A 14,646-nucleotide genomic window follows, 5' to 3' on the forward strand; every position below is an offset into this window, starting at 1 on the left:
TTGTAAATCAAATTTTAGCTTGGAAACCTCTTGTATAAAGGCAGGGGTGAGATTCTAGAAAGGGTGGACTTCTTTTGCATGCACATGTTTGGGGAGGGGGGTTGTTTTATGGTGGGATTTTGTTTCTTTTTTTTTACTCCAGTGAAAAGTAAAGTCTTTCATGTGTTTAGCTCTAATTGAAGGAATAATTGGGTGAAATCCTATGGCCTGGGTTATGCAGAAGGTCAGACTAGATGATCACAGTGGTCCTTTCTGGCCTTAATATCTACGAATGGATTGTCCATCTTTTCTTCCTTTGCATTTTGCTTGCCTAACAGCTACAGGTATTGAACTTTGGAGATATTTTGTTGCTCTGGCCAGCTTACTTGAGTATAATATGGCAGGCCTTTGAGTCCCAAGAGGAAATGCAAACCTCATTGCTTGGCTTCCTAATCCATGCTTGCCCATGAGAACATGCCCTGAAGCAAGCCAGCAATAGCAGAAACTTTGCTAAAATGGGCCAAATTGTATTGACCCTGAGTGGCACCTTCCCCTGTTCATTTACATGGAAGCCTCTTCCAGATTTGTGTGGTGGTGTGGCTGGTGAGGAAAGGGCTGGGTTAGTAGCACCAGCCTCCCTCCAAACCTGCAGGGATTTCCCCATGGAAGATGACTCTGCTCTTGCAGGATCTGAGTTGGGGTGGAGAACACAAGCAGATGTGCTGCTGTAGGGGATAAGGGTCATTAGGAAATTGCACCAACACCAGGTTCCTCCCCAGCTGCCCTGAGTTCCTGGATGAGGAGGATCACACGTACCCTGTCTGCTCAATTGAGGGGGTTAAGATGGAAAGTCCTCCATTTTCCCCAAGGGCATGTGGGAAGGACTGTGTGAGCCTTAACTCACCCCCACACTTTCATGAGTCTTCACCTCTTGTTTTGGGAATCAGTCTCTGCACCCCTACTCGTCTTGCTCAGCCTCAGATCGTTTGCAACACGGTTGGAAGAGGATGGTGACGCCTGACGCAGTAACCCCATCCTTTTGTTAGGTACTGCAGAGTCAGGTGACTAAACATAGAGATGCTTTTGCTAAGCATGGGTGTGGAAGGATGGCCTTGACTACTGTAATCACAGGAGGAGATTTCCCCCCACAGAAGCCGTATCCTTTCCCAGGTAAGGCCACACCTCGTTTTGCCAACACTATCAAATCTTTGCGGCAGCAAGGCGTCATTGGTAAACGTACCTCACTATCGAATTCACCAATTTGGCCAGTACAAAAACCAGATGTTGCCAATACCTTGGGTTGTCCTGATGTCAGAGGAGATGGTTCTGGATTTTCATCATTAATTATGCTAATTGATGCCCCGGTCTCAATAATAAATGGAAAATGGCGGCCCTCTCCCCATTGCTGATACTGTGAGCGCAGACAATCACAAGTGTGAAGTCTTAGCTATACTGCACTTTCCTGGTGCAAACCAAGCCAAACAGGAAGCTGGGAGATTGTGAGGCCGCAGCTGGTCCATGAGAGGCTCTGTCTTGCACAAGGTGCTCTGCAGACTGAATGTCATAACCTCAGTTAAGCCACCTGTGCAATGGATGTAATATTCTTTACCCAACTCAGGGGGATGCTGTGAGGCTGAATTAATTAATGTTAACAAAGTGCCTTGAGGGCCTTACATAAACAGGCATTAGAGAAATGCCTGTTATTGTTAGTAAATCTCCAAAAGGGAGAGTTTGCTTTTCAGGCTGAGTACAAGATAGCACTGCGAAAGGACAGATCCAAAGCCTGTGGAAATCAAAGGGAATATTTCCACTCACTTCAATGGCCTTTGGATCAGGCCCTAAAAGAGGATTTCTGTGAATTCCCAGACTGCTGTTCTAACGTCTGTAGCACGGATTGTTTCTGTGAGACAGGGATTTTGTTCTACTAAAAGCAGGATTCCACCTCTTTGAGTTGATTTTTTTTTTAAACATTTGAGGGTTCATATTTTTTTTACAGCCCACAGGGTAATTTAGTGCAAGCTAAGAACTGCAGCCTTCTTGGGAAATGACACAAATAAGCAAATGGGTCAATTGTAGAAAGAAATAAAAGTCAACTGGATCAGAGTATACCAACGTTTGGAGTGAAAATCATGGTTAGATTTGGATTTTGATCAATGTCTATGCAATTCCTTACAGAGTGTGTGTGTGTACAGACACATACATGGTTCCAATTAAATTTACTGCAGTTTATATTTTTAATTTCAAAATGTCTGTACATCACAGTTAATAAACAAGAGCACTAGCAAAACATGTCTTTGTTTGGGGTTTTTTTAACCTTGTCATATTGGAAACATTCACACATTTTGTAATTTCCCTTGTAAATCTCAATCGTTCTGTGTTCCACTTTCTGGAGGAAAGCAGCAGCTATAAATGTAATTTTTCATTTGATCTCTTTGTGATTTATAATTATAAGGGTGGATGTGCCCAACCATAATTAGAATCAAATGCTTCAACTTTATTCTGCGAAAAAAGGACTTTCTTGGAAAGACAGGGGGAAACGGCCAAACAAACAACTTCTCCCCAACCCCCCCCCTCCCCCAAACCCCAAACTCCAAACTCATTTTAAACAAATAAAATGAGAAACCATGTGGACAAAATCAGAGGTTTGTTTGTTTGTTTGTTTGTTTGTAACTGGAACTCTTGACGGAACCGTTGATCTAACACGATAAAAGAATAACAAGGAATAACAACGAACACTGCCTCCTCTCCCCGCCCCTTAAAATAAAACTACCGCAATTTGTACAATTTGTCCTTCTGATTGCTACAAAGAATTCTTTTGAAACGACTGAACGAATCCAAAACTCCAGCACGCCGACCACCAAGTGAAACTGATCTGATGAGAAACCAGCACCGGGGAAGCGACAGGTTCCTGGCTCCCTGGCGTTTATAGGTGTCCCTCTCGCTGGTCCACCACAGGTAATTAATTTAATCCCCTTCCTTGTCAGTGCAGCCCCACCGGGAAGTGACACCAACGTGTGCGTGTGTGGTTGTCGGATGGGGAGGGGGGAGGGAGTTGTTGTCCCACAGTTTCCAGCGTGATTAAACTAGGTCAGTGTCAAACTATTTGCTAAAAGAACAGGAGGACTTGTGGCACCTTAGAAACTCACCAATTTCTTTGAGCATCAGCTTTCCGATGAAGCGAGCTGTAGCTCAGGAAAGCTGATGCTCAGATAAATTGGTGAAGTCTCTAAGGTGCCACAAGTCCTCCTTTTCGTTTTGCGGATACAGACTAACACGGCTGCTACTCTAAAACTATTTGCTGTATCTCTGACAACAGACCAGGATTAGGCGAAAGGCTATCCGTGTTCTTGCCTGCCGTGTGGAATATTTAGTGTCAATACAAGAATTAATAGTAAAACGTGACAATCTGGTAGGTTGATGTTGGACCCTAGCAATCAAGTCATTTCAGAACCAGAAGCAGGGATCACAGAGCAGAATTGTGGACAGGGACAGAACGTGTTTGACTGTGAAGCATGAGTTTAGCCCCACAAGATATAACACAGGAAACAGAAGTAAGCGTAGGAGCCTTCTTGTGATAACTCGAAGTTAACTTTAAACACGTCCCAGACATGTATAACGCATGACCTATGGGTCATGGCATGAACTAGATTTTGCAGGGGTTTGTGTATGTTATCCAAATAATGTACAATGTCCGCATATCGTGTGTATGCATGTTTTATATTTGTGGATGTACACGTATACACATACATAAACACTAGAGATCTCACACATATACATTATACGTTGTGTGTACACACAGAGAGAAACGTGTTCAAAAACCCTTAAACATAACCACACAATGTAATTTGGCACCATGACCTTTTCCCTGTTACTTAAAAAGGGACCAGAGATTAATATTTTACCAGGTACAATCTCCGGGTGCTATTCTTTTAACGGTATTAGCAGTTTAACACCCTGTAAATAATGTTTACCTTAATATTATCTGAACACTTAGAATTTATCGGAGTTTCTTTCTTTCTTTCTTACGCTTCTCTGCTCTCAAGATTCGTTTCTCACACCAAACGCAATAAAGAATATAACGATTTAAGGAACCGTTAACATTGGTGTGCAAATCAAAGACCAAAACTGGAATGAGAACAGAGAGAACCTCAACGTTTCAAAAATAATTTCAAATTCAGGAAACGTTTGAAATAAACATATTCCTTTAAAGGGAAATGGCTGTTTTCAAATCCATGGGTTATTTTGCTTTTTTTACTTGAAAAAGCAAGGAAGCAAACACGACAGAATACCAGGCGCAATCCGAGCAGATCTAAAACCCTCCCGTATATCTAACCAAGCATGGCAGTTGGAGTCTATATTAGCAGAATGAGTTTGTCCTAAAGAGAAATATTATTTCTAGCTGGAATGAACCACGCTGGGGCGAGCCGCCGGGCCTTTGCCTGGAGTGTTCATATTCCTGGAGGTCGCCCGAATCCAGCCTCCTTTCTTCGGAAAGTTCGCACAGGACCCAGGAAAGTTTGTCGACAGCGCACCGGCTTGTGAATGCCCTGAAATACCCAACGCCTGGAAATCAAGACCGGCCTTTTATTTGAAGCAATCGTGCAGGAGGACAGTGTTTCAAGAGCTAATCGCCCCCGCCCCGCTCCCTGTCTGACAGTAGGTTAACAAACGGGCAAATCTATTAGTTCAAAGATTTGTGCACGGTCACGTTTCCTTTCTGTCTGTTGGAGATGACTGACTCTCCCTTTCCCAGTGCAGGTATAATACTGAGGGCTCACTGCAGCTAGGAAGGAGTACATTTTAAAGACGGTAATGGGACCGAGAAGCGCCAAAATATGCAGATTTAGCACCCAAAATATGTTAGTTCCTGGAGAGGAGCCCTCCAAACGGAGCACTTATTTGCGGAAATTAATTAGCCGCTCCAGGAGTTTGTCTATACACAGAGCCAGGTTGCAATTAGCTGTGGCTTTTTGTTTCTAAATGCAGCGCTGGGACTTGTGTTAATATTTGCTGTCGGGTTTAAATAAACGATCCGCCTGGTTGTTCTGTTGCACAGATGCGAAAAGCACGGGTTCCAGGATCAGCCGCTGGAGGTATAACCGTAGTCACCCTTACTTACAAAAATAACAATTAGAAGGGGGGTTTTGTGGGACGTAGGAATGAGCCCCGCTGTTCCTGGAGCGCTGGCATGCACTTTACAGTCAAACTTGGCAAAACAAACAACAACAAAAAAGGGTAATTAGCCACCCTCCCCAACACACACACACACACCTCTCTCTTTGTAAACAGGAGTCGCCCCCTGTGTAAACACACATCAGACGGTCGCACCTTTCAACCTTTAAAAGATCAATTCATTCTCGTTTGGCTTGATTTCTCCACTGAAACAAACAGCTGGACGGATCGATACATTTTCGCTAGGGAAGCTTTTGCAGCCGGGCGATCTTTTTTAAGAAAAGGGCCGGCAGCTGCCAAGGTCCCATTTCCCGAGAAATGACCCTGTCCATATTGCACCTAAAGACACGCCAGACCCACGCTCTCTGCGGATCCGCTTTGCACTCCGTGCCGGTCTAGTTTTGACTCTTCGCGGAGTTTCTCCTGGAGTCCTGTGAGTGTAACACACTGAATTTAAGCCGCGATCCAGGTATAATTTAACCCTTCATCCTCCTGCCAACTCGGCTAGGATCCCAACGTTGCAAATGGCCCCTCTGACACACATTCAACCTTCCACACGCCCCTCAACACATTTCCCTGCCGTCTACACGCTGCGCTCTCTCCCAGGGCTGCAGCTTTCTGATGCAAACGTAGTGTCTGCGGATGTGATCATTGATAACCCGAGGGTAATAGTCTTCAAAACAAAGAAGCCTGTTACTTTCAGCTTACTCCGACATCTTTTCTTATGGATACTTTAGCTTCCAATCCCAGCACTGCAGAATATTTACTGCACCTCTTCCTACATACCTTATATCCAGCCCTGCGGGGGGGAGTGACGGGGGGGACGGACAGATGTGATCAGTTTGGTTTAGAAAGGGTCTAAATTGACAGTAAAACATGCTCTCACTCTGAAATCGACAGGTAACCCGCCCCCTGCACACACACATAGACAAACCCGCAACGAGCACAGATCCGTGGCTAAAACCAGGGACTCATACAACAGGAGGGGGGAAACCCCCCTCTTTTGCTCTCTTTTCATTTGTGTCGAATACAAGGGATGTCCTTCTTAGCCTGGGCATGCCAGGAGCTTAGCCTGTGTCAAGGGCACCAGTAGGAATCCCACTGAAAAGACCCCCAGGAATAGAATTAATGCCAATTTCAGCCACTGGGGAGCAGAGGGGGACCCTGCTTTCTGGAGGCGCAGGGTGCTAAACCAGCCTGCAGCATTTCGAGCCTTTGCCACTGAAACTACCGCTCAGTGTGGATGCAAAGAACTAAAACGAATCAAACCAGCCACTTCCTATCTCTACCCTCCTCTCCCCAAAATCAAGACATTCTTCAAAACCTCCGCAGGTGAGCGTGCTCCTCCTGCAGCAAAAAGGAGCCGCACACCAGCCAACCCGCCACTCGCTTGACAGGGGGGGGTGCTCATTTCCTTCCTAAAAAGCCAGCCGGACGCGCGCAGGGGAGCCCACAGCCCCGAGCTCTCACGTGGGGCTCTGAAAGGCAAACCATAATAAAGGCGACAGGGGGACGCGCTCGCTTTAAGAGCGGAGGGGGCGGGGCGAGGGATGCAGATACCAGCGGCCCCGTCCCACCAATCGGGCCGGGGGCGGTAGGCGGGGCCGCTCGCCCTCCGCTTAAAGAAACTTGTGGCCGGGGGCCGGAGGCTCGCAGTGGAGCGGAGCGCGCCGGGCCAGCCGCGGCGCGGACGGAGCCAGAGAGAGAGAGGGCGGCAGCGGCGGGCACATCTGGGGCGCATCTGGCCGGCGCTGCCGCATCCCGGGGAGGCGCCCCGCGCCGGGACGGGGACCCTGCGGCTGTTTTGTGGCCCCTTTCGGTGCCCGCGGGCGGGGTCCCAGCCTGCAGCGCCGCCCCTGCCCTGGGTCCCCCCCCCCTCCCCGGCGCAGCCCCGCCGCCCGCCCCCACCCATGCTCACCATGACCGAGGAGCACGACAAAGCCCTGGAGCCGCCCTGCAGCCCGGCGGGCACCGCCAGCTCCATGTCCCACGTGGACTCGGACTCCGACTCGCCCCTGTCCCCCGCCGGCTCGGAGGGGCTGGGCTGCGCCCCGCCGGCCCCCGCCCCGCGCCCGCCCGCCGGCCCCAAGGGGGAGCCGGCCGAGGTGGACGAGCGCTTCCCCGCCTGCATCCGGGACGCCGTGTCGCAGGTGCTGAAGGGCTACGACTGGAGCCTGGTGCCCATGCCCGTGCGGGGCAACGGATCGCTCAAGGCCAAGCCCCACGTCAAGCGGCCCATGAACGCCTTCATGGTGTGGGCGCAGGCCGCCCGCAGGAAGCTGGCCGACCAGTACCCGCATCTGCACAACGCCGAGCTCAGCAAGACCCTGGGCAAGCTCTGGCGGTGAGTGGGGGGCCGGGCTGGGGCTGGGGCGGGGAGCGCCGGGGCGAAGGGACCCCTGCCGGGTCCGGCTGCGCTGCGGGAGGGAGCCTGCATCGCACCCACCGGCCGCCTCGGCCCCCCACGCGGCATACGACGTGCATTGTGCAAACCTGCGCCGCATATGGCCCGGGCACGGCTTGCACACGCGCGCACCCGGCACCTGAGCATCACAAACAACACACATGCATGCACGATGCATGTCGCACCCACACCCTGTCCGGACACACACAGACTGTGCCCACACACATGCACCACGCACACACCCTCCTCAACACTTCTTGGCTGGAGTAGTTTTTCACAGCACCACACTGCGTGGGGGGGGTGTGTGTGTGTGTGTGGAGAACAGACACAAGAGTCTAGTGGGCGATCGTTAGACCATTTTACTGTAGAATTATAGAAGCGTAAGATGCAGAGGCCCCAGGAGTTCATCTCTACTGCAGGGCACAGTTGTCCCCCTAGGATTGCTAGGGGCTGAGGCCAAACTAGTTAGGAAAGTCTCAGAAGACGGGGCTTCTGCCTCGTCCTTTTTTTGGAGACGCTTGGCCAGCTGTAATCATTGAAGAAAGCCGGAGAATGGGACATGAATGGAGAGTCCCTAACTAAGGACCTGTGGGATGTTAATATAGAGGCTCGCTGCTCCCCGGAGTACTCAGCAGGGCTGAGTTACCATGTTTGCACTTTAGAGTAAGGGTTTAGTCCCTGTTTTGTGCAGCGGGGGGAATTGTCTGTTTTAGTACAAAGACAAGATAGAGGGACTGTCCCAAGAACTCAAGGGGCCGAAGTTACCTGCAGCTACCTTGTTTCTGAACAATTGGACCTATAGCTTTCTTCAGTAATAGTGGGGGGGACATATCCTGGCAAAAAGTCCCCGTAGTTCTGCTCGTTGTAGACGAGTCCGGAAGGTTAGATTCTGGTGGAATTTTTCAGGCTGGACCTAGCCGGGGGGGGGACGGGACACAGATCTCTCAAGCTGTGGACCCCCGAAAAAGAGGGTTGCTGTAGGGAATTGTCTTTTGTAAGTTTCTTCCCCTGAGCAAAACATTCTTGTGAAACTTCAGACAATTGAAAATGAACCCATCGCGATTGGGCTCAACGTGAAACACAGAGCAAATGATAAATCCATCATTCAGGTTCTGGGCCCTCTTACAAAATACTAATAAAATGCCTAACTCTTTAAGGCGCCAGTGAGATTTTTGCATGAATGAAGCATGGGCCCAGTCCTGCTCCTGTTTAAATAAGTGAGAGTTTTGCCATCCTGCTCCTATCAAAGTCAATGAGAGTTTTGCCACATCCTCCTATGGGAGCAGGATTGGACTTTCTGAGTATTCCTATCTGTGGATGAGACTAGTGACATGAACAGACAAACCAAAATCAATCTTATTCGGCAGGAATGGCCAAAGCTGGGGTAGATTGTTCCCCATTGAAGGGCATGGCTGTGATGGTTGCGTTGTAGTACGCTCTCAAACTTTCCAGCCGTTAGACTCCGAGTCTCTCTTCAGCAGAGCTGATTGCTAATGAATGAACTGGGTGCTTCATGTGGCTGCCTTATGGTCGAATTCACTGCAGTCCAGAGCAATGAAAGGACTGTTAAAAGAAAGTGGGTGCAGGATTCTTCTTGGCGCCCAGCATCATAATTAAATACTTCTTAAGTTTTGGTCTGTCTTGCTCCTTTTCCTCCTCCAACTTTCTCCATGGGTGGATTCTCTGATTGTATTTCTACTACAAGGAAATGTTTGGGGTTTTTTAGCTGTAACTTCACAGTGGCTTTTTTGTAATATTTGTCTTGCTCGTTTGTGTCTTTAACCAACTTTACAATGAATTATGTAATGCAATTATAGCTTTTTATATCATTTTTAATAGACGGCTGTTTTCTTCAGCTTTTTTTCGTTCTTTCAACACAAATGTATTTATACTCAACATTCATTTTATGTTTAACTTTATTTGTCTAGTACTAATAGTTTATTGGAAAACATCTAGGTGAGAAATTTTTTTAACGCTTTCAAATGCTGCCTTTGGCAAGTCAGACTATATATAAGCTTTTTCTTTACGTCCAGCATAGATTTTTTTTTAAAAAAAATTAGTTCTTTACGATTACACACAAAGTGAAACATCCTGCATTTGTTCTGATAAGCAGTATTCCTACATTAAACAACTATGGTTTGGGTAATCGGCAGGAAGTTTTCAAATAGGAGCTCCAGAGGAAATAAAAACTTTAAATGAAATTAGTCTCATTTATATTGATTGGTTCTTCGCAAGCAACAACCACTCAAACAGAACTGGAGATGATCAGAAATGATTAAGTTATATTAGTGCAGCATGATTTACATGTGAAATATAGCAATAATATTTAGGAGCAGGATGTGGAATTAAATTTAAAATAAAAAACAGCGTTTTCCCCTGTTAGCAATATCCAGAGTAGGTGCTTTAACAGCTTTTTAGCTGATATTTGCAATACATGCAACAAGTAAAACAAATTGTAATTTATTACAAGTGAAAACTTTATTTTGTGACTTAATTTTTTGGTTTGCTGAATCAATGCATGTAAGCTAGAGATAGAAATGTTTGAAAACATGATAGACATTTGTAGTTTTGCTTTTTAAGCAACATGTAACTTACTGTTTTTTTTCCTCTTAAAATATAAAACAGTTTGTTAAGTGAAAATGAAAAACGTCCCTTTGTGGAAGAAGCCGAGAGGCTCCGGGTTCAGCACAAGAAGGATCATCCGGATTATAAATACCAGCCCCGGAGGAGGAAAAGTGTAAAAGCTGGCCAGAGCGATTCTGATTCAGGAGCGGAGCTCAGCCATCATGGAGGGAGCCAGATCTACAAAGCAGACACCGGGCTAGGAGGTGTGGGAGATTCTCACCATCACAATGATCACACAGGTAAGGAGTCTGGGTTCTTACTGAGTCTTCTTGAAACTTGCAAAGATTTATTATCCCAGGAGAACAGTCAGGTTCTATAATAAACAAAAGGGAAAACTTCTGCCTTCAGGGCTAGCCCTGATAACACTTCCACACACACTTTACTGCAAGTAGCCCTTGGAAGCCTGCTTGTGTGTGCAGGATTGGGACCTTACAGTGTGATACTCTGAGCAGTTCCCTTGAAGACAGTGGAAGGTCCCAGATACCTTGGTGATGTGTGTGATGTAAGAACATCCATAGACAGGGCTGAATCCTATTTATTAGAAAATAAACAAATCTCTATTTTCAAACTGTCACTAATGTATCAGCGGGGGGAGGGGAGATTTAACAGATATAATCAGTTAATTATTAGCTGGTAACTTTGAAGATGCCTCAAGAAAAAGCCCTAGAGATCAAGACAACTAATCTCATCCCATCCCTTCTGGATTCTGAAGTGGAGCTTTGAATTGGCAAACTTTTAGTGTTGATAGATTCCAAAAGTATTGCTAATGTCCTGTAATTTCAGACGTGTTTGTTCTCTCTTATGAACCTTGTCTGCAAGATTTTCCTCCCCCGCTCCCTTCTCTTGAAGTTTGCACTCGTATGGGTTTTTACATACAGAATAAGAGTTTCATTTACTGCCTTGTAAAGAAAGTCTGAACCGTTTCCATTGACGTGAAACTCAGTTGCACTTTCTGGTCAAGGAATTTAGTTTTAGACGTCATTGCCTCTCCAAAGAGTTCATGGAGTACTTCTGCAGTAACCCCACAGAAGTATTAAACTTGGGCTCAGTGGCTGCGGAGTCCAGTGCAGAAGTAATCTGCAGCTAGTGTTAATCAACATAGTGCCACTGAAGCCAGTTTATATCCACTGAGGATCTGGCTCACTTGCTATGGTGACATCTGCCTATCTTTTAACGTGTTTTCTTGATACAATGTTTTATTTAAAGATCCAGTGTTTGAGTTTCTAAATAGCTAAAAGATGCTAAACTGCCTGTCCCCTCCCCCCTCCCGCCCCCAAATATCCGTCAAATCCTTTAATTTTAAAAATGTGCTTTTGTCTTTAGGGCAAACTCATGGACCACCCACCCCTCCTACCACCCCTAAAACGGATCTTCATCATGGGAGCAAGCAAGAGCTGAAACACGAGGGGCGCCGCCTAGTGGAGAGCGGCCGCCAGAACATAGACTTCAGCAATGTGGACATCTCGGAACTGAGCAGCGAGGTCATTAACATGGAGACCTTTGACGTGCGTGAGCTTGACCAGTACTTGCCCCTGAATGGCCATTCCGCCATGCCGGCTGACCATGGGCAGAACTCCTCAGCAGGGTCTTACGGCCCTTCCTATTCCCATTCAGCCAACGGTGCCAGTGGAGCAGCCCAAGTCTGGACTCACAAAAGCCCATCCTCGGTGTCCCCTACTTTAAATGAAACCAGCCAGCAGAGACCACACATCAAAACGGAGCAACTCAGCCCAAGTCATTACAGCGACCAATCCCATGGGTCTCCAACTCACTCCGACTACGGTTCCTATAGCGCACAGGCTTGTGCCACCACGGCTTCCACCGCCACAGCGGCTGCCTCTTTCTCCAGCTCGCAGTGCGACTACACAGACCTCCAGAGTTCTAATTACTACAACCCTTACTCCGGGTATCCCTCCAGCATTTACCAGTATCCGTATTTCCATTCCTCACGGCGCCCCTACGCCACACCCATTCTGAACGGCTTGTCCATCCCTCCCGCTCACAGCCCCACTGCTAACTGGGACCAGCCTGTCTACACAACCCTGACGAGGCCTTAGAGGACGGAAGGAGTCTGAGGGGTCTTCCCAAAACTATATGCACTAATGAAGGAATGAAGGAAAAACAAAGTGGAGTGCTGTGGCAATTCCCTAAGTGCCTGCTGAGCCACTGGGAACTCTATTCATTGTGACTGGATGTCCGCTTGCTTCGAAATCTCCAAACTTTTAAAAGACAGAGTTCTATTTTTCTTTAATGAAAACAAAACCTAACGGACGGAAAATTCCTTTTGAATAAATGAAGGACAAAACGATTTGACTCCTCTGTGAGGACTGAAGCGAACTTACTAGTTTTTGAACGTCTGAGTGCAAAAATGGAAAAAAGATGTACAAGACTTTAAGGGTCTATTGCAATGTGAGATACGGACCAACCTTGGAGGCAAGAACTCACTAGGACCAATTAATATATACAAAAAAATTCAGCTATTACATATAACGATCTTGTGGGAACATATCAGAGTCGGCTAGGACCAACCAATTAAATGTCTGAGGTGTGTGTTTTAGTCAAGAGTTCTTCTAAGCAAGGTTTGGCTGTAGTTAACATTCATTTTTGTTTTTTGGAAGCTTAAAAGTGTTTGGGTGTTGGGGGTTTTTTTTTTTTTTTTTTTTTTTTTTTGGAAATCTGTTTAATATGTATTTATGTTCTGTTTTATTGTCTTTTTAATTAATGAAGTAATTTTTGTGCAAAAAGTAGAATTTTAAAAAAATTTAAAGATGGGGCAGAGGGAAGCATAAAAAAATAGTGGAGACGATCCAATAAAATGGTGGCCTGAGTATATTTTTTAACCACTGCAGAATTGTGTTTGAGAGAGAGGCTGAAATAATCAGTATGTCACACACAACCAGTCACGAATGTGAAATTGACACACAAATCTAAAACAATAAAAGGAAGGGGGGTGGGGAAGCAGTTATGGGCTTGGTGCAAAAGTTACTAATTAAATTCAACAGCTAAATGATTGGAAAAAGGACCAGGACAGCGGGGATTTTCCTTGCCAGCTGCTTTCAAGATATTAAATTGGATTTGAAGGCATCACTGAATCTTTGTACACTTTCAGAACCAAGGCTAGTTTATAGAAAGGTGTAATTTAATGAGAAATTATGGACTGAGTTCCACTTTAATTTTGGCTTCTAGGGACCAGATGTCATCCATCAAGCTGTGAAACTAAAACCTCCACTAAATTTTTTTAGGTACTTAGGTTTAGACTAATATTTCATTGATATATTTCTACTTCTTCCATTGTATGCTGAGCATATAATAACCATCTATTTTATGGTAACTTGTGCCTTTAAAAACTTTGTAAATCTTAAACACATTTCAGAGGTTATCTTCTTTTTACCTTTTCTATGTTTCCTACTCTTTTTCTAAAAGTATTTTTTGCATATTTCCTTTGGGGATGTGGGGGTGGGGGAAGTTACAGAAAACTCATTTTTATGCAATCTATTTTTCTGTATAAAGTTTGAAGACTTCAGCTGTTACTTGTTCTGTTCACTAGCTTCTGACTAAGCAATGCTAACTTTTGTACAGATCAGTTTGATAAAATTAAAAAAATTGCTTTTTATCAACCACATGTTGTGTTTTCATTATATTAAAAAAATTCTGTGCGCTTAAAAGAAACTCAGAAAACAACACTAGAGAAAGAACTGATTTAACTGCAGTTAAAGTGAAACAACATTGACCAGGGAATTTCTTGTTGCTTTCACAAACATCCCTCCCCCCTCTCCTACCACCACTTTACCAGCATTTAGAGAAGCTGGGGCTGAGTCTGGAAATCTTTACTCAATTGAGTAAACCTTTTTCATACAGAATCATCAAGGGTTTCAGTGGAAATACTCACATGAGTAAAGATTTTCAGGATTGAATACCCTGGTTGTAAACCAAGGTCATTTTGTTCTACATAGTATATAGGAATTTTAAAGAGTAACAGATTCTGTTGTCTGGCTGGTGAGCTCTTGTAAATACCTCTTAATTACAATAGCAACAAAATTATATGTTGCATTTAGTGGTTTTTTAAATACAGTCATTAAAACAGTTACATTTTGTGACTTTTTTAAAAAAAAAAACATTTCAATTTGGTCATACTAGTTTAGGCAAACTGGGGCAAGATTTTTCAGGCTGGAGCTTAACTGGGAAGAAGGGTTTTTGGAAACGGTGTGTGGAATTCACAAAAGCTTCTGCCTGGGAATCACAGAAACATGCTGTAGACTTGGTTTCAAGGCAGCCCTGGAAAATCTTTTAAATTAGGAAAACAAATGTGATGACAATTAATGAACGTAGAGAATATTAATAAAGTTTGTGAACAGAGCCCCAAAGTGAATTTGCTGGTTGCAGTGTCTGCCAAGAGCTGTCTTGCCAAAGCATCTGTAACAGGACACCATTTTCTCTGTGCTCATTTACAAAACTGCTGGCAAAAT

At 45.4% G+C, this 14,646-nt stretch overlaps 1 protein-coding gene across 1 annotated transcript; it reads left to right on the top strand.

The window, feature by feature from the left end:
* Nucleotides 1-6,822: 6,822 nt before the first annotated feature.
* SOX8 (SRY-box transcription factor 8) lies at nucleotides 6,823-13,797 on the top strand. The gene is made up of 3 exons (XM_037911445.2): nucleotides 6,823-7,495; nucleotides 10,181-10,419; nucleotides 11,504-13,797. The coding sequence occupies exons 1-3, from the start codon at nucleotides 7,062-7,064 to the stop codon at nucleotides 12,235-12,237; spliced, it is 1,407 nt and encodes a 468-aa protein (XP_037767373.1). The 5' UTR covers nucleotides 6,823-7,061; the 3' UTR covers nucleotides 12,238-13,797.
* The last annotated feature ends 849 nt before the right edge of the window (nucleotides 13,798-14,646 follow it).

This window comes from Chelonia mydas, chromosome 10 (genome assembly GCF_015237465.2).
Source record: "Chelonia mydas isolate rCheMyd1 chromosome 10, rCheMyd1.pri.v2, whole genome shotgun sequence".
Taxonomy (NCBI): Eukaryota; Metazoa; Chordata; order Testudines; family Cheloniidae; genus Chelonia; species Chelonia mydas.

Bases quoted from the DNA above. Each gene is read 5' to 3' on its own strand.
- SOX8 (XM_037911445.2), top strand. From the start codon at position 7,062: ATGCTCACCATGACCGAGGAGCACGACAAAGCCCTGGAGCCGCCCTGC. The intron at 7,496-10,180 runs GTGAGTGGGGGG...AATATAAAACAG, and splicing joins ACCCTGGGCAAGCTCTGGCG to TTTGTTAAGTGAAAATGAAA. The intron at 10,420-11,503 runs GTAAGGAGTCTG...TTTTGTCTTTAG, and splicing joins CCATCACAATGATCACACAG to GGCAAACTCATGGACCACCC.